We start from the raw sequence: 19391 nt of genomic DNA on the forward strand, positions 1-19391 counted from the left end.
AATTCCAGGCACACACAACTGACGCAGAGGCAAAAGTTTGCAGGGAGAGCCAATGTAATGAGCAAAAATTTACAATCAGGTCAGTGGCTAATGAGCAAGCGGGAGATGCAGTGGGAAATGCAGTACAGGACTGCTAATGTTATGCAGAAAGCAGAACAGGGCTGCAGGGCTACAGCAGGCAAATACAGCCTGGGGTAGAAGAGGAGGAGACAGACAGCGAAGCTCTGCAAATGAAGATGTTTCACCAGCTTTTCTGCCCACCAGGATCCCACGGTGTCATTGAAGACTTTGCAGCAACCACCTTGAAAGGATTCTCCCAGGGTTTCCCTCCTCTTCCTTCTCAAAACCAAACTACATTCGGGAGCTAAAAAGCTGTCCTGCCAACCAGCCATGAGGATCAGAACTTGACACTTACAGATTTCAAAGAGCAGACAAATAGCAAAGGGTGCACCTGAGAGCTCTCGTTCCATGCTGGTGGCCTTTGTAAGAGAGAGATTATGACAAAATACACTGAAAGCTGCCTCCTTCATCTCCCATCCTGCTCTTGGTTGCTCAGTTGTGCTAAGAAACTGTTGATAAACAATCATATGGGTAAGGATCATATTTAATTTTATTATGTATAAATATAGTAGCCGTAAATCACAGTGACTGTTTGTCTTTGGGTTTGTACACTGTGATCCCAGTTGTTTTTCTGCAGGAAACTGCTGACAGCCATGTTGGTCCAAAAGCAAAATCCAAAACCAAGAATCTAATCCACATAATACCCTTTACTGGGACTAACCTTTTTGTCAATTCCACATACTACAGAGATCGTGTTCATGGTTTTGGGAGAAAGAAACCGATCTTTTTCATCTCCGATGACCTCTTGGAGTGATCAGCCACTTACTTGCTGCACCTATTTAGTTATTTGCAGGGCTTTGTTTTCTACCTGCTTACAGTCAACACCCTTCCCCCTCCCCCCCCCCCCGCAAGCCACAGTCACATACTCCTCCCTCTCTCTTCTTCACTTCCAATCTCGAGTTTTACCAGAAGAGTGGTTTGCTGTTGCATCCAAATTGGAAAAAAACCATGTAGTATAGTGGCCCAAACCAGGAGCTACTTCCAAAGCACGACCAAAAATCCTTAATTTGAAGCAGCTTTACAGGCCTCAACTTGGAAGCAATTGCCAGCTTGGGCTAATCTAAGTTTACTCAGTTTAACATGACAGCAGACCTACAGTTGTTGCACACCAGGGAAAGCAGAAAGGAACTGGTCCATGAAAATGAAAGAAGAAGCATATGAGTCCAACATCCAAACCATAGTTAGAAGATAAGGAACATGATATATGAGCTGATCCACTGGATTTGTCCAGTTTTCTGGACAAAAGTCAAAACAATGCTTGCAATCCATGAAACAAGAGACAGCCTGGGTATTTTACTTTTTTAGGCCACACACATCGAGCTGTATAGGTGCTACTAGCTTGAAACCTGTGCTTCGCTACGGCATTTAACTACTTTAAATCCAGTTACTGCCTTTCTTCAACTGTCTGCAGTTTCTTTCACCTGATTTTTACCTCAGAACGTAGAGTTCCACAGCTGACCAATCAGAGAGAGGAGGGTGCAAGCAGGCAGGAGCCTGCCAGCCACACAGGAAAACCAGGCCCTGCAGGGAGACTGGCAACCCAAGTGAATTTTGAAGGGAAGACTGGGAGGTGCATTTTACCTCAGGACACATTCAATGACTCCCATCAGCAACTGCATACTGTTTAGAATGTGGAGGGGGGGGGTGAGGACCAATCAGGCCACATATGCAAATGACCTCTGTGTTCCAACTGTCGGGGGGGGGGGTGGAATGTTGTGAGTCCCAATCAGCCTGCATATGCAAATGACCTTGAAAGGCTGACCCAATCAGGGAAGAGTGGCTGAGCTGGCAGTGAGCAGGGGTGCAAGCAGGCAGTAGCCTGCCAACCACAAAGGTAAGCAGTATCCCTTTGGGAAAACACATTTTACCCCTTTTAACCTCCTTAAGGGGGAAATTTCTTAAAATCCCTTCTTAGTGGGTATTTACATCAAGAAAGGAATATTCTCTCCAAATTTCGTGTTTCTGGGTCCAGGAGTTTGGGCTGGGCATTGATGAGTCAGTCAGGACACTTATCTTTATATATATAGATTTTTTAAAACAAGTATTTCCCTGTGCAAGCACTGAGTCATTACTGACACACGGGGGGACGTCCCATCACAACATTTTCTTGGTAGACTTTTCATGGGGTAGTTTGCCATTGCCTTCCCTAGTCATCTACACTTTACCTCCAGGAAACTGGGTACTCATTTTACCGACCTCAGAAGGATAGAAGGCTGAGTCATCCTTGGGCCAGTTAAGTGAACCCGGCTTCCGCCAGGATTGAACTCAGGTTGTGAGCAGAGCTCGGGCTGCAGTACTGCAGCTTACCACTCTGCGCCACAGGGTTCTTCATATATAAATTAAAGAACACAAATATTGCTGGAGAACAAGAGTGGGTGCAAGCACTGCCTTATCCTGAACAGGTCAAGGGTGCAATATTGCCAGTTCTAAACAACACAGGATCTTCAAAGCATAGGGCAAAGATCCACACACGCCTACTCCCTCAAGATGCTTCAGCTGGAAGTGCAGGGGATCAAATCCAAGGCCATTTCCGTATTCTCAGGCCAACCTTTGGCATATACAGCCGAAGCTCAAGTCCTTTATCTCTCATGTCCCACAAGTACCTCAACATCAGCTTAAAAGTCTTGCAGCTAATGAAACAGGCTCTTGCCTACGCAGACAAACCCATTTATCACTTATAAAGACTAGTGATGATGATGTACTTAATTGGCTGGTGACATTTCAAAACTCTTGATTATTTTTTCCTCTCTTCTTGATCAGTATGTTTTGTAGCTGAGAGCTAAGTACAAATTATGTTTTCTTGCTAGAAATTTGGCATAGAAAGGAGGAGGAAGAGCGAGAAGGGAGTGCAATCCACTCCACATTTTTTTTAAATCTCCAAAACCGAAGATACAAGGTAGAAGAGTAGCAAAAGCAAATATGACAAGGGAAAGGTAGCGTGAACAGACTCCTTCCTTTGGAACACCCACCGGGTAGCATCAGTTGTCAAGAATGGAACCAAGGAAGACTTTGACACACATCATAAGCTGAATGGCTGCAGCTCATTTGTATGTTTTGCTTACAAGAAATTCGCAATTTGCATACTATTTTCATCCGCAGCAAGATAAATGGCTTTTTCTTTCAACAATGAGCAACAGCTTTTGATTATTAAATGGCAAGTGATTCTATGCACATCCCTTCAGGATCTCAAAGGACTGCTGCAGACATAGTGCTTGCAATGTCCTAAACACTGACTACTGTTTGCAAGTCAGCTTTTAACTCACGTTTCAGTCAGAGGCAATGTAAACGTAATGTTTTTACTGTGGTTAGTGCTAACCCGGGGAACGGAGATTCACACAGACAAGGAAGTACCCTGTGGAACAGCCTGCCGGATGAGGTCAGGAGAGCCCCCAATCTCCTAGCTTTCCACAAATGATGCAAAACCAAATTATTCAATAGGCTTTTGTATTGTAAGGAGGGGCTCTCAGATGCTTCACTAATGAGTTAGGAACCATAGACTTCACCACTATGTTGCCTTATGTATAATCTGCTGTCTTAAATATGTGCTCCTATGAGCTACCTGTGCTTCACGTGGTCTAATGTCAGCCCTAGAATTGCTTATGTTCTGCTTCAGCATTTCTTCAACTCTGTATTGGATTCTTACTAATGCTATATGTCTTTGTAAAATTGTGTTTATTTACCCGATGGCATTGTTTATGGAAATGTCCTTGAAATTGACTGTACTAATCTCACACTGTATGCTCTGCCTAGAGTCTCAGTGAGAAAGGCAGACTATAAATGACAAATAGTAAATAACAATAATAATCATAATAATATGTGAGCACATTGCACATTCCAGATCTGTTAACCATGGTCATACAAGTGGTATGCCTAGACTATGCCAAAAAATGTACCTATACAGGGTTTTTTCCAATATTTAATCAATTAGATGATTCAAAAAGATAATTTGCCATTTAAAACCTCTGAAATCAGCTGACAGTCCAAGGTTTCATCTAATTTTGATGTTTATCTATTTAAATTATATATCCCTCTCTTCCTCCAAGGAGCTCAGAGAAAGAAGGGGGAGTACACGCTTCCCACCCCCTTCCATTTTTTATCTTCTCAGTAACAAACCCACTTATGAGGTGGGTTTGGCAGATAACTGGCAACTGACCCTGAGGTTAACCAGTGAACCTGTATGGGCTAAATGAGGATTTGAACCCAAGTTTCAAAAGTCTCCATCCAACAGTCTAACCCTTACATCACATTGTCTCTATCTTTACTGAGAAGACCATCAAAGGATTTCAAGTTCTTGGGGGCCAGAGAGAGGAAGCAGGGAGGCCATAAATAGAGGCATACCATAAAAGAGAAGACACAGCATTATTGCTAACATTATACATCAGTGCCAATCTGAGCTAAACGCAAAACCTAAATGCAAGAGATTTAAGGAATGCGACGAGGTTGTTGGGTTTATAAACAAAAAACACAAGAAGAGATGCACACAGAGGTACTAAAACATATTGCGCTCCACTTCCCACACTGTTTTGCAGACAGCTTTAATGTGTTGTACCAGACCAGTACTGACAACAGAAGCTTCGGCTTTTACTGCTGCTAATACTCTACGCAATTACTGTGGCTCAGCAGGAACTTCTGCCCAGAATGGCAACTATCATGCCATAATTCAGCGTTTTTGCGGGAGCAGTTCCTCTTGAACACGAAAGCACCTGCTAATGTGCAAAATTGCATAAATGGGACTTAAAGCATTATTAGAGCTTGGCCGCTTAAAAGCTGTCACATTTTTTAAAAATATCAGAGTATTGTTCACAGCACAGTAATACCAAATTTATTAGAGAACCGGGGGGGGGGGGGCTCAACTGTGGCAACAACAACACTGCTTTTAAAAAACAGGAAGCTGGACTGACTCCAAAAATCAGAAGCATGTGAAAAATTACCTGTAAGGAGAGAAACGGTACATAATTGCAATCTCCAGGGGGTAAAAATAGCAAGACACATAAATATTGAAACAGGCTGTCAAAGAAGCCAAGGAAAAGACACACATTTCCCATACTGCAGCCTGACTAAATTCACCAGAAGGAAGCGGGGGGAGGGGGGGAAGCAGCTTTGGTAGAAACAGATGGAGATTTACATGGATGAATAACATGCCATCCAAAATGTGTGCGTTATTTAGGTTAAAAGTGATCTCTTTCCGACCTCAAAGCAACCAGAATGGAAGCTTTTACATAATGCTGTCTTCAGTTCTGGTTATTGCTCATAAACAGATATACTAAGAGTAGATGCTGCTTCTGCAACTGACACACAGCCTTCTGGGTATACGCTACAATGTTACAAGTACACAGGAATATACCTCACACCTCAACAACAGAGGACCATGTTCTCTCTTTGATGTGGCTAAAGAACCCAAATAAATTACAGCTCAATAACCTCTGCAAGTGCTAGTCTGCTCCAAGTCCATGCATTGCCCACCAATGTAACTCAGCGCACGAGGCCTCAGAGGTCCCTTCGGAAGGTCTGAGGAGATGCCCACATCCTACATCTTATACCTGAGAATGCAAAACTGTCAACACCTTGCAATCCACAAGCCTTTTACCTGACCAACCTAAAACCGGCAGCAAAGAATTGTGGCCTGCCCAATGATGACCAACTCCCTGCCTATGCATTCATAGGAAGGCAGCAAAAGCAGGTGGTTTATCAAGTCCATCATATTCAGCCAGGCAAGCACTGCAGTCCCGTTGTTTGAAGGGGGCAGAAGTGGTCTCTATGACTAGTTAACTACTCACATAAATAAGGCAAAGAGCGGCGGAGGAGTGCATGGCAAAGCAAACTAAGGATGCTTCCAGAAAGATCCTGTCAAAGGGGTCTTGAAGACAAGCTTCCGGGAACAGAAAGAAATGACTCAGTGAAGAGAAAGGGAAATTTCATTCTACTCACAAGGTGCACCATTGCATACAATGCAGAGTAAAGGTTGGCAGGGGAGACGAGAGATTTAGAAAAGACTAAGTATGCAGAGCCAGGCATTTCCCAACCCCAGGCCTGCAACTTGGGCACGTTCTGGGTGTCCCATTTGGGTAGGACCTGTGTTCAAAAACCCAAACACATGCAGGCTCAAGCCATGTGGTCATCCCCAGTCCGTGCATGTTAATAGCTGCACAATTTTAGGGGGGAAAGACCCAGAACTTAAAAGCAAACAGCCTTCAAAGTCTGAGATTGCAGACCGCTTTGGAGGCCAAACAGAACAACATGGGTTGAGCAGGCAAGCACACATTGTGCCCCCTCTTCCCTGCGCCCGCTCCCACCAATCCAACAGACTACACAATTACATCCAGGCTGCCTCTATAAAGTCAGCAGAAGTAGAACACAATGAACGATCAGGACAAATAATCCTACTTTCCCATAGTAACTCATGAGTGACAAGTTATCCAGTCCCAAATGGACCCAGTCAAGCCTACATGGCAACCCACATAAAAGCACCTAACATCCAAGCTGATAATGGGGTACTTGTGAGAACCTTGACAATAGGTCAGAAGAACCAAGACCACGGAGATGAGAGCAGCTCTGACAGATGGGCCTTGCTAACAAGGGCACTCTTTGAATCATGACCAAAACGCACCCTCCAAGGAGAGACAGGAATAAAGACATGCAGGAGAAGAAAAACGACTTGTTTTAAAAAACGGACATTGCCGCTTACCAGTTTGAAGTCTTGAATGCTACAGATGAAGTATGGGGTGTTTGGTCGGCGACTCTCAATGTATACACAATCTGTAAAAAAGGAGAGGGAGAGATTTTATTTTATATATATGTCAATCAGTCTTTTCATCTTGGCCAAGAATGATCAACAATGTGCATCAGATAAAACTCATATGATAAGAGAAATACAAGGAATTATACTATAAAAATTTAGTCTGGCACCAAAAAAATGGAAACCATGAGTTACGTTGGATAAAAGAAGAGCACTGAACAAAATTTAATGGCGATCCCCATGGGTGTTGTGTCATGAAGACAAGCTAAGTAAGAGCTACCTCGTAATTAAGAGGACGCAGGGACCAGGGTCACAACCTGTGAGTCGTCGGACCAGCCGAGACACGAAACAGTCAAGTCTCTTGCAGCAAAATTGCTTTTAAGATCCCAGAGGGACTAACACGTTTTTGCTTCTATTTGAGAAGAAAACCAAGGCTCCCCAACATAGTTGGCACTTCACATTTCCCTGGACAGGAATAGGCGATGCCACAATGACAATGGGCGATTGTCATTATACACCTATCTGATAGCACATAGGTACACAATGATTTGTTGTATTTCCCCTACAAAATCAGAAACATGCCATGAATTAAGAACTGTTCTACAAACAAGATCCCAGTGTGTATTTAATACAATATTTGTACCCCACTGTCTGAATTAAAAGCTGGGAGGGTCATTCAAAAGACAGCTGATAAAAAAGAAAATGGCAAAAACCCACAGCTCCAAAATTTCAAATATAAAAATGCCAACAGAGATGCAGGATAAATAATCAAACACAACCAGCCAGGTGAACAAACCATCAAGACATACAAGTGAAACCGTACCAAAAAAAACCGTTAAAAACATGTAAGAGCCCTGGCAGCTCTTCTAGAAAGCACAGGTTTGACCTGGCAGCAAAATGTTATTTAAAAAGGGACAGCAGTGTGATGCCTCTTGCTGGTGAGGAAGCTGCATAGACTTGGCTTCACTGAAGAAGGTCCTGCCTCTCAAAGCCACCCGCTGAACCTCAACTGATGTCAAGACATGGGCCTCCAAGGCACCTTAACTACACTTAATCCAAACCTTTCCAGGCTCTAGTCTAAAGAGCTAGTCTAGTATAACTGTTGCAGAGCATGGGAAACCTGCCTCATAGGGTTGCTGTGAAAACAAAATTTAGAAGCAAGAACAATGCATGCCACCCTCTGTTCACTGGAGGAACAGCAGGATAAAAAATATACTCAACAGTCAAAAAGATGATATAAGCAGCATTTTGAATTTGGGCCAGGAAAGTACCTGACAACCATGTCAAGTTGATAAACCATCAGCAAAATAGAATCCAAGCAGGTCACCTCCGTTGAGCTGCCTATGGCGAGTAATAACTGCCTCCAGGGGAGCAGCAGGATTTTCGTCTAGTGATCCCTTAGAGACCAACAAGATTTTCAGAGTGTAAGCTTTGAGAGTCAGAGCTCCTTTCTTCAGATATGAGCAGGAATGGAGATCCCTCTGCCTTTATATCCCAGCCAAAGGTGAGTGGGCTGTTACAAGTGAGGGCATCAGGAGTTAAAGGGACAATGCAGCTTGATTAGAGCAGAAATTAGCATCTGTAGTGAGATAAGAATCCTACAATTCTGTTCAGCCCCAGGGTGTACATTGTTCTAAATTTGTGAACAAACTCCATTTCAGCAATCTCACATTGTATGTGCTCCAAGGGAGTAAACATAAACCCTCCCGTACATGCCTGGTTTGAGAAGGGTTCTCCACTCTGCCAGATGTGAATGTACCCAAAATGACTTACACTGGAGCTAATGGGCAGGTAAGCTAGCAAAAGTAGCAGTTGGGGCTTTGCTTACAAGGCCTTAGAAGTACAGCACCCCCATCCCACCCACCTCCACTAACCAGAGTAGCCAAACATGCCAAGTTCTGCTCCTATACAGGCCAATGGCAGTAAAATATCTCAGAATCATAGGGTTGGAAGGGACCTCCAGGGTCATCTAGTCCAACCCAACTAGGAGCACAGAAATCATGGCATCTAGCAGGGCTGATCCACCAATCTCCAAAATAAAGAAGCTCACAGACTTGACCACCTTTGGCTTGAGCTCGCCTGCTCCTTCCATTCTGCCAAAAAATGGCAAGTCCTTGCTCATTCTAAGGCTTGTGCCCCAGACGGCTCTCCTGTCCCGCTTCAGCTCATGCTGCAAATCATATGCTTCCCGGAACACCCTCCTCCTTGCCTCCTTCAATCCTACTCTGCAAACAGGACAGGAAACAGAACGAGACAGCAGCCATTGCTCTGTCCCCACGGCAGTCACAGAAATAAAGCTCTCTTTTTAGTTCCCTTTCCATCCCATTTATTGAACTGCCCGGGAGCTGCAGATGGCTCCCGAGACACCACTCAGCCGCTCCTCCACTGGCTACAGCTCTTCTTTTCTATCTCAGTCCCTCTCTGGAAACGAACATGCTGTTCTGCCAAGAGGCATATCTGTGAATAATCCACACGCTGAAGATATTGCAAGCTCTCTCCTCTTGTTACTTTAATACCTAATTGTTGCAGAAGTTAAAGGTGGGGGGGGGGGAGAAAAGACCCAAGTCAAGTAATGGCACTCTGCTTACATATCTTCTTTACAGCCAGCAATTCTAAGGGTCGCATTATCTTCACAATAAAGTCTCTTACGTTTATGGAAATATGCCTTTCATCGCAAAAGATTATACACCAGGAACTGAAATTGAGGCTGTACGCTGAAGAATTAATTTCTTCGATCGCTGGGGACAGAGAGAGAGAGAGGACAAACCCAGCTACCTCAAGGGATAAAGCTCTGCAACTCCTTAAGTGTGATGCCAGAAAATAATTCAACAGGAGGGAAGATGCTCAAAAATAAAACTGACATTGCAGGATGAGTTTAGATAAGCAGAGAATACTATCAGAGATGGAATTTGACAGAGCTTAAGCCTTCAGGTCCTTTGCGATGGTTATGAAAAACTTGACGGGGGGGGGGAATGCAGAAAAAATAAAGAAAATACACCTCCCATCAATAATGGAGGTGTAGGACAACAGCCTATGCCATCAACACCTGAGTAACCAAACCAGCAGGGGACATACCACACACGTCATAGGGGGCGGCAGCTACTGTACAAGGGGCATTTTATTTGGATTACCTACTGCAATCGCTGGAGGGCAAATCTGTTGAGAGTAAGACAGTGAGTTTTTTAGCCTCAACCAAGGTCGAAGTCACTGAAATGGTGGCAAACTTCCTTTACCATGTATACAGGAGGAGAAGTGTGTCTAGAATGTTTAACAATTAACAGGCTCCACTTGTTTTCGACACTGCTACTGCTATGCCGATAAAGGTTCGGTCTTGTCTTGTCTACTGTACAAGGGGCAGTGGCTACTGTACCAATGACATCATTGCGAAAGATGGTATAGAAGCACTTTTACCTTTGGCTTCCTGAGTGAAATTATGTCTCAAGCAAAATGTAGCACCTATCTCCATACTGCCCATGTATCTCCATATTCTGGGACAGGAGAATCACGCTATTTCAATCAATCAATCAATCAATCAATCAAAAATGAAACTTACTGAGTCTATTTAATTAGTGGTTATTTGCCAGCTATATGGTCTTTCGTTTTTTCAGTTTTGCCTTTTCTGGCACTGTGGGAAAGTGAGGTGCCAGAAAAAGTGCCCCAAAAATGGAAGCCAAACAGCCTGCAACCGTTTCAAAAATGTAGACATCTGGAGTGAAATGGAAACACTGCCTGCGTTCAGTGAGTGGGCCGTCCCTTTAAGGACACGCAGAAATGGCCTAGGAGTGGACAGAGGTAAGATGGGTAGTTCGGGGAAGTACAAAGAGGACAGGACTGTTTGACAAAATGTTACTTAAAACTCTTTGGAAATCCAGTAATTTATTGTTGGGCTTCAGAATTTGGGATGTGACGCTGCAAAATGAATAGTAAAACAGCAGTCTGATCCACCATACCACCTTTTAAGCACCCAGTTGTATTCTACCGGTGCAAGCAGTACACACCTTGGACTCTTGTCTTGCAGCTATTTTACCACCACAAAACAAAGTTCTGGCTCATCAGAAAGCAGACTGCCAGATACATCTTGGTATTCCTAAAGCCAAAATCATGGCTCAGTAAACCAGTGTTCACAGAATTTTGTTAGCTTCTCTTGTCTTAGAAATACAGAAGCCAGAACTGCCATCATCTTTCCTTGGGCACGACAGCGTCACATTTTAAAGAAATTATTAAGATATTTAAGCAAAAAGAAGATGACGTTGAATATTAGATGAGCCTCCTAAAAATAAATTATACAAAAAAAGTGTTTGCTGCTATATGTAAGTGCAAGATGGGCCCCTCTTTCTCAGCAGCACATGTGGGGCAGATGGTTCGTATTCCTTCCAGGTACTCTCTGAAGCATCCTGTCATGGACTGGCATGATACATCCTCACGGGACAATCTTTTCTATTTTGCCTCAAGATTCCAACATTTACTTGCTATTACTTTTGCTTTCCAAGTTTTCGCTGCCCCCCTTTCCCAAAGTAGCTTAGATCACTAGCCATGAGCCTTGTACTGCCAGAGACCACTTCTAAAAGTACCAGAAATCAAACACTGCCCCTAAGAAGTCCGTAGTGGCATCCCTAGGCAGTGCTTTTCTTAAGAAAGCTTTAAGTGCCACAGCAGCACTTAAGTGCACACAGGCAACATTCCTGCTGTAGAAAATTCTATGCACAGGGCAGATTTGAACAGACCAAAAATCCTTTTTATTTCTTAGATGGAGTTCCTGGCCCTGTTTTATCCTTTATAAAAATCCTTGTAAGGTTCAGACATTACATTCATTTTCTGTGTAACCTGTGGACATTTTCCTCCTTTTTGTTTTAGGAGTCTAGGTGAGCAGGAGCCTAGAACTCTTTCCAGTCCTATGTGTAAATAAGGAAGATCACCACACCAAGATGCAGAGCAGCAGAAGGTGCGCTGAAAAGGAGTATCTTGCTTAGACATGAAAAATCTTGGCCAAGTCCCCCTTGCTCAGTTTGACCTAAGGATCAACAAGGGACTTCAGAATTCAGGAAGGGCCAGCGAAAGGCAGCGCTGAAAATACTCACTCACCTGTGACAAGTAAGGGTCACACCTCCAGCAAATACATTGGGAAGGTTTTGCGTATTGGGATGAGAAAGGATTTGTTGTTGTTCTTTTAAACTTTTTCTTCAGACTGCTGATGAACTACGTATCTTGGGATATTTCTGTACGCTAGTAACTTTATCTGCAAGCTTCAATGCACAGGCGACATATAAAGCAAAGGACTGCCTCTGAAACAGCTGTCCCCTCCCCTCCCCTCCCCATCCCTTCCTGCTGTCCCACCACCCGAACCCAACCCAATGAATAGTGCAGCCATCCATCGACATCAGTGCTGCTGCCTTGTTACTGAACAAAAAGTCATTTCCTGCTGGGTGTTTATAGTGTAGCCATAGTAACGGCATCAAGTCAAAGCTTGCAAAATCCCATGTGTCAAATTCCTACACACAAAACTATTATATGTGAACCAGGCCACTTTATCAGGAAGGGTCCAAGCAGGGTGTGTGTTGTTGAGCATTTGGCGGCAGGATTGGACCGGGACTGATGCGCCAGGCTCAGCAGTGGAAGGACTGCGTCTTTTCAGAAGCTCTGGACCCTATTGCTTATTTTAGGGGGGCAGGGGGGAGTCAACATGCCAAGGGATTAGAATCTGAAGCAGCTTGAATCCATAATTCGATTGCCATCCGTCAAGCTCCGCTCCTGCTGACAACAGGAAAGGAACAAATGCCCAGTCCTGCCCAGGCTTTTTAACTCATTTACGAGATAAAGTGAGAAGAAAATTATAGCTCAGCTTTGTGCTGACATTTCCATTACAAAGCCCAATCTCCAGGGCTTATAACTCTAGCACTGCAGGGCAGGGTGTGACATCCAAGTCCCAGGGCCAGAAGCTACCTCTAAAAGCTGGTTAACTAAACAGGGCAGCGGAAGCTTGAGCCGCATAAATGCCCGACGTCTGCAGTGACACCCCACCCGTCACTGCCCACCCTGCGATATTGAAAGCGAACCTCTGAGGCTGGAACGAAACGTCATAGCAGTTAAGCTGCCATTGAACTGCCCAGCCCCACGTCTTGTTCATTCTCTCTCCACCCACATATTGCCCAGTTATAGAAAATGGTTTGCGACACCATCACACAGCAAGATATCCCCAGTTCTGTTCCCCAGGGTCCTCATCAGGAAGAAAAGCAGAACAAAAAAAGTACACTAAAATAAAGGGGGAGGCCGAGTTGTGAAGCTGGTGCAAAAGAGAACACCCCTTGCCTTGAAGCCGTGGCTCAGAGATGAATGTCACCCGAAGCTCAAGACCTGTGGCACTCTCCCCACTGGCCCACATCAAGGATTCAACGTCATGAATCAAACTGCAGGATTCACGAGCACCGCAAGGAATGCAGACCAATCCAATTCCGCTTTCAAGCTCAGTCCACAGACCTTGCTTGTGCTTTTTTTTTCACAGGCCTGAACGCCGGCAAGCACACACCAAGGCCAGCAAGTCAGCGCTTCCAGGGGGTTGGCATGCAGTGTGACAACATCAGGGTAAGGGGGCAGGGGGGAGAATTCAACAGAAATCTGTTTCTGCAGCAGCCGGTGTTGACTGGAACATGCAATTCTGCCCTACAGATAAAGAGGGTTTGCAGCTCTAGCATCCCCGGTTCACTCTTTGGCATCTCCATCAACAGGTTCTGACACAGCTGAGGACATCAACCTCAGTCCCGAAAGAGCCGTAGCCTTTTAAGGCAGGCAACACAGCGTTAGAGGTGACACAACCTGAGGCATCTCATTCTGCATCTCAAACAGGTACAGTGTTTGTTCAATGCTGGGCTCTGTGGACAAGATGGAGCATATTCAAACACAACTAGCAGTGTTCCTTGCAGCGAGAATTTGGGTTCCCTGCTAGTGAAGGGCATGAAGAACAAAATGGCTTTGTATATACCAGTTAGTCGTCTGGACTTCAAACAGTGCTTCTTTCCAACACAACTGCTGTGCCATGGAAAAGACATCAGTTCTGTAACATCTAACGAACTCGGCTTGCAGTGGAAAACAGCATCTCCAGACACAAAGTTGAAAATGTTCGTTGCCCAAACACTGTTCAACCAACAGTGGATTACCCCATTATTATTATTATAACCAAGGCTGTCCCCTTCACCAACACCCCCTGTGAAAACTGCCCACGGCAACTCTGGAGGTGCATCTGTAGGATGGCATCCAAAGCAGCTGTCAGGCAACTACCACAGTCCATGCCAAGTCCACCTCTGACTTTGGCGGTGAAGGGGTTGGGCAAGCTGCAGATGTCTTCAAGAGAACAGCATCCGGAAAAATACAGGGCCTTTTGCCCAAATTAGTGCCTTAACGATTTATCTGCTTCCTGTGAGCAGCCAAGCTGGGGAGACAGGAGCGCAAATTGACTGTGATACAGTGAAGGCACAGAGGCCCCTGTGATGGAGGAGGACAGGCCACTACGCCTGTAATTTAGAAGTGAATGCCACTCAGGCTGTGCACCAGGCTAGAAGGGAACTTGGCAGCAGATACAGCGATCAGAAAAAGCAGTAAGAACAGAGAAGTAAAACGGGAGGCTCTATGAGGAACAGGAGGGAGCCAACAGCATGTCAGCTGAACAGACCGTATGTGGTGGACTGGAATGAGCTGCTATCAGGTATACACATTCCCTTATTCCCTGACGCCTCATGATTGTACTTCAAGCAGTTGTATGGCACTGATTTATCCTGCCTTTCAACAGGAGGCAAACACACAAAACATCCCAGGTTTTATAAAACAAAGCTGGAAGACAAGGTCCTCTTCAAGTATTTATATGTATTTTGAAGCGGGGAGCAGGGGAGACACCAGCATCTTTCGAAGCTCATAAAGTCCTTGCAAACGTACATACCGAGTAACACTACCCATATGTGAGCTTTTGGCATATTAGCTACTGTATCAGTCCACGTTTGATCATTCAAGAAGAGAGAGCCTGGGGCTCTCCATGGTACACTTTCTTCCCCAAGAGAATAAAATGCTCCTTGAAAGCCACCAACATGGACAGGCTACAGCCCCTGCTGATTGCTTAACAGTCACCCTCTCCGTTTTCAGTCTTGCTAGACGCCTCCTCAGCTGTGATGAACCAGCACTTTCCTCTCGAGTCTTTCACAGCCTCTCTCTCCTTCTGCACTCTTCTCTAAGAGAGACTGAACAACCCATACAGGGCTTCATATTTTATTGGAAAACAATTAACACCCTGTATAACATTTGCACTTATGGTGATCTCATCCTGCTTGCACATCAAGATGAGAGAAGTCCAATCTTGAGATGCTCTGGGTATCAAAGATCTCCTTGGATACACGTTATTAAGCAACCAGCAAAAGGTAGAGATGCATAAGGCACACACTGCCAGAGGCACACAGTCATGCACACCTTCTCATTGTGCTTTGGGCTGCGCAGAGCTTAGCTAAATTCTATTTACCAAGAGTAGTCCAACTCAATTAACTCCATCTGAAACTATGGCAATAGTGATCATGCAAGCATCTACTCTTGACAAGCTATTAGCACCAGTACCTCAGAACTGCCACATTCCATTGATGTGTTTTGAAACCCTGATTTATTTCCCGAAAGGACCCTAAACACGTCCCTTTTGTGCAATGCGCCCCCCCCAAAAAACTTTTCCTGCCTAAGTTGTCCAAACTGGAGGGGGCAGAGAGGCCACAGCTAGACCCAGTGAGCACCACACAGCTGCTGCCAAAAAATAGCAGCCCATCTCTTCCTTCTTCTTCCCTCCTAGGTAATGCCAAAATCCAGGCTGTAATAACCATGGGTGCCTGGAACTTCCCAAATACTGACTGGCTGCCACTTATGGGAAGGAAAGAATACTTAACACTGTGGCGTCACAAGCTTTGCATTACTAGGCATTACCAAGGGAGATGAGAGCAAATGATGCAGGCCTATTTTCAGCCCTGTTAGGCACACCAACATTCAGAGTTCAGCCTTAAGTTTCAAGGTTTCTTACTCACCTTCTCAGAGTCCTCCAAGGAAGAACCAAAAATGAAAAAAACATAATGGCAGGGATGAGTTATTCTCTGCCTTCCAGGAAAGGCTCTACTGCTTGCTTCCAACAGGCTGCATCCTGAGGCTCTGTCTTCTGACCCACCAGATGCCCCTCTTACCAGGCTTGCTCAGTCCCCTTATGTGCCAGGAAACCTGGGGACTCAAAAAACCTGGGGACTCAATGTCTAGCACAAGCACGATGGCCAAGAAGAACAGCAGCCCTAGACTTGGAAGATTTAAAGAACAGGGAACACTGAGTGGCTGAAGAGTGACAGCACAAGCAGTGGGACTGACAAGCAAGTACCTGGCAGAAAGACAGCTGATAACTCATGAGCCCTAAGACCGTGAACTGGACAGGAAGACCTTCGTCCGAAGGCATCTACTCCACACTCATTGTTCAGCCTCACCCAGACATCATAATATTTGAACACAGTCCAGCCGTTAGCAACACGGGCCCTTTCCATGTCATACCTTCTTCCTCAAATCTGAAGACCTTCGGCCTCTGACAGAAGCCGCTTTAAATTTAATTGGAAAAGGGTGCCTTAAAGACAAAGGGGAAAGAATGCTTGGGAAGGGGAGATGCATGGAGCATTTTCAAGGGGGAGGGGAGCAATCACCAGAATGACAGGTAAGGAGGTGTAAAGTTACCTCTTCTGTCCTCCCCACCACCACCACCCACATGGCTGACAGCAAACAAATTGCTAGTCTGATCTTTTAGTGTCGTTTCCTGCCAAGCAGATTTCGAGTTAACACGGCTGGCTCCTTGTCAGAAAAACAATGCACTGCACAGCCCCCAGTTCCTGTGCCGAACAGCTCAGCCAATTTGTAGTGTTCGCTTGAAGCGCACAGGAGTAATTCTGGATGCCTGGGCTACAGTTCTTATTTCACAAAATGATTTTATTATAAACTGGTCTCATGGAGAATCCATTTTCTTTTAAGGGGTTTGCTGCTGCTGCTGCTGTTTAATGGGCTGTCAGTATAATTTAGATTTCATCAATTTAAACTCATTCAAGCCTGGCTCCTGATTGTACAGTAAATGGAACATATTTCTATTCAACAAAATTAATGACAGTTAATTGTAGTTTGAAGCTCCCAGTTTTATGAAAGCAACAGTTCTCTAGTTCAAGCATCAAGTTACATGATTTCCCACTCCAATTATTTTCTTCAACGCTTTCCCTGTGCGCACGCCATTTTGTAAGGCTCCCATCGTAAGACTAATGTACATTTTGATCTACTATATTGTTTCCAGTTCTGACAAATAGGCCCAATTTTCATGAAAACTGCTGACAGCTGAAAGGCAAAGGGGACAGGAAAGGAAAGTAACTTAAGAGCACCTCGTCCCCAGTTCTTACAGCAGTGCTAAAGGAAGCCAGTGTTTTCTGTAAGGGCAAGAAGAGGCGGCTCAATGGCCAGAGCATCCAACTGGCAACTTCTTCTGCATCCTTTAATGTTTTCTTCCAACTACTGCCCTCCCTCTCCCTGCATAAAAACTGGTACTTCTACTATACCACTGACACTACTAGTCCAGTTACTTCTGGTGAGGTACAAAAGGGCTCCAGGCAATCAAGAAGAAAACCTTCTAAAACAATTATTCTCACTGTTTCAGTCCTGAATGACTAATATGAAGTTGCAAAAATATGAAAGCTACTTTATATGGAGTCAGATTAGTGGCCTATCTACACTCAGGACTGTTTATTCTGTCTGGCATTGGCTCTCTGGGATCTCAGAAGAAGGTTCTTCCCAGCATCTGCAACCCAGGATCTTTCCACTGGAGATGCAGTCAGGGACCTTCTGCAAGCAAAGCAAGTATACTGCCACTCAGCCACACTGGTGGGACAGTAAATGTTATTCTGGAATAATACCTTAGCAGATTTTGACCAAGGCTTGGATAATGATACTCTTCTGCCATCACACCGCTCACTTCCTACAGTCTCATGGACAAGTGGAGAAGGGGAGGTCTACTACCTGATGTGTAACTGGAAGGCACAGTTCTATCAGAGTTCCCCCCCAAAAAACCCATGGAGAGCTAAATGCATCAAGTGAAGGCTTAAAATCCACAGACAAGCTATAGAAGGACTTCCATAGATGAAGCAAAACCTTTCTGGCTGCAAACCTCCCTGCCCTTCTCCACTGGTTACCATTTCAGCATTGTAAATTGGAAAAAAAAAATATACCCCCCCAACCACAATTCAACCCACCTTGGCCTGCCCAGGACTCTCCTGTCTTGCTCACCACCATGCTCCTAGAAGAAAGGCAGACCAGCAGCCACCTTGAGCAATATGCTGTGTGTTTTTCCAGTTCAATAATGTTGCACAGCTGCTGTAAGCCCAAGACCAAAGGTCGATGTGTGACCTGTTGCACAGCTGGGAGCCGGGGGCATTCCTGGATGTGATTCTTCCCCAACAGAAGTGAACCAAATGAGCAGCTCTACTCAGGAAACCTGTACTATTGTTCTTCCATATGAACATATGAAGCTGCCCTTCAAATGAAAAAAAAAACATCAACTCATCTAGCCCTGTACTGTCTGCTCCAACCAGGACTGGCTGTACTGGGTCTCAGACATGGTGGTGGTGGTGGTGATGATGATGATGATGATGATGATGATGATGATGATGGATATACAGAGCCATCCAAGCAGGCAAAGTGAAGGCAAATGAGCAGAGGCACACCAAGACGAAAACAGGCGCTAGGGGCCAAATTAGCCGCAAAGCTCTATCTGCTCAGCAATTTAGGCTCTCCAGAGGGAAAGAGCCCCACGTTATTCTGTTGTGAAAACAGATGCATCCTCTGTTCTGCCGAAAGCACGTTGAGCCGTCAACTCAGCCATTCATTTCCAACAAGCCTCCCTCTTGTCGAGCCATTTGCTATCCATCCACCCAGCATTTTTATAATCAAGCCTCACAACCTTTCAACAAGGTATTTTGAGCCTAAAAGGCTTAAGTGCTACTTGCTTTCTAAAATAAGAGATGGGGGGGGGGAATGTTTGCTATTGTTTAAACCACAAATGGCTCCCAGCACTTTTTTATATAGGGAAGGCTTGTAATAGGCTTCCTGCGAAATTAGTGCAGCTGCTGAAATGCCAATCATACAACAGAAGCTTTTAGTTACTTTCCCCCCTCAGCATGGCCCCTTTTGTCCTCTGTTTTCAGAAAAGGGGGGGAAACCCTCAAAAGATTCAAGACACCTATCTAGACAAAGACATGCCATTTCAGAAGACAGGAGCACACAGTTCACTCACTGCTAAGAATGACACCTCTGCGAGGAACGGAGCCCTCAACAAGAAAGAAGATGCCTCTCAAGGAAGCCATTCTTGATTGCAAGAGAACTACTGTGCACTGCAAGGAACTGAGATGTAAGGCATTAAACGTTTAAACAATAAGGATTCGTTTACTGTTTATATGCCGCTGTGAACATTTTCCAAGGCATGGACTGTATGTGCCTTCAGAACTTCTGCTTTCCA

At 44.8% G+C, this 19391-nt stretch overlaps 1 protein-coding gene across 6 annotated transcripts in view; it reads right to left on the minus strand.

Annotated features, from left to right (window-relative positions):
- The window catches only part of RERE (arginine-glutamic acid dipeptide repeats), a 349852-nt gene that overhangs the window by 186072 nt on the left and 144389 nt on the right, over positions 1–19391 (minus strand). For 5 of the 6 annotated variants that reach the window (XM_055001170.1, XM_055001173.1, XM_055001171.1 and 2 more), the window contains exon 3: positions 6806–6876. In XM_055001170.1, the coding sequence (XP_054857145.1) occupies positions 6806–6876 (71 nt within the window). Of the gene's footprint in view, positions 1–6805; positions 6877–18129; positions 18185–19391 lie in introns of those variants that run through there. The other variant, XM_055001174.1, reaches the window with a different exon arrangement.

Source organism: Eublepharis macularius, chromosome 17 (assembly GCF_028583425.1).
Source record: "Eublepharis macularius isolate TG4126 chromosome 17, MPM_Emac_v1.0, whole genome shotgun sequence".
In the NCBI taxonomy this organism is placed as follows: Eukaryota; Metazoa; Chordata; class Lepidosauria; order Squamata; family Eublepharidae; genus Eublepharis; species Eublepharis macularius.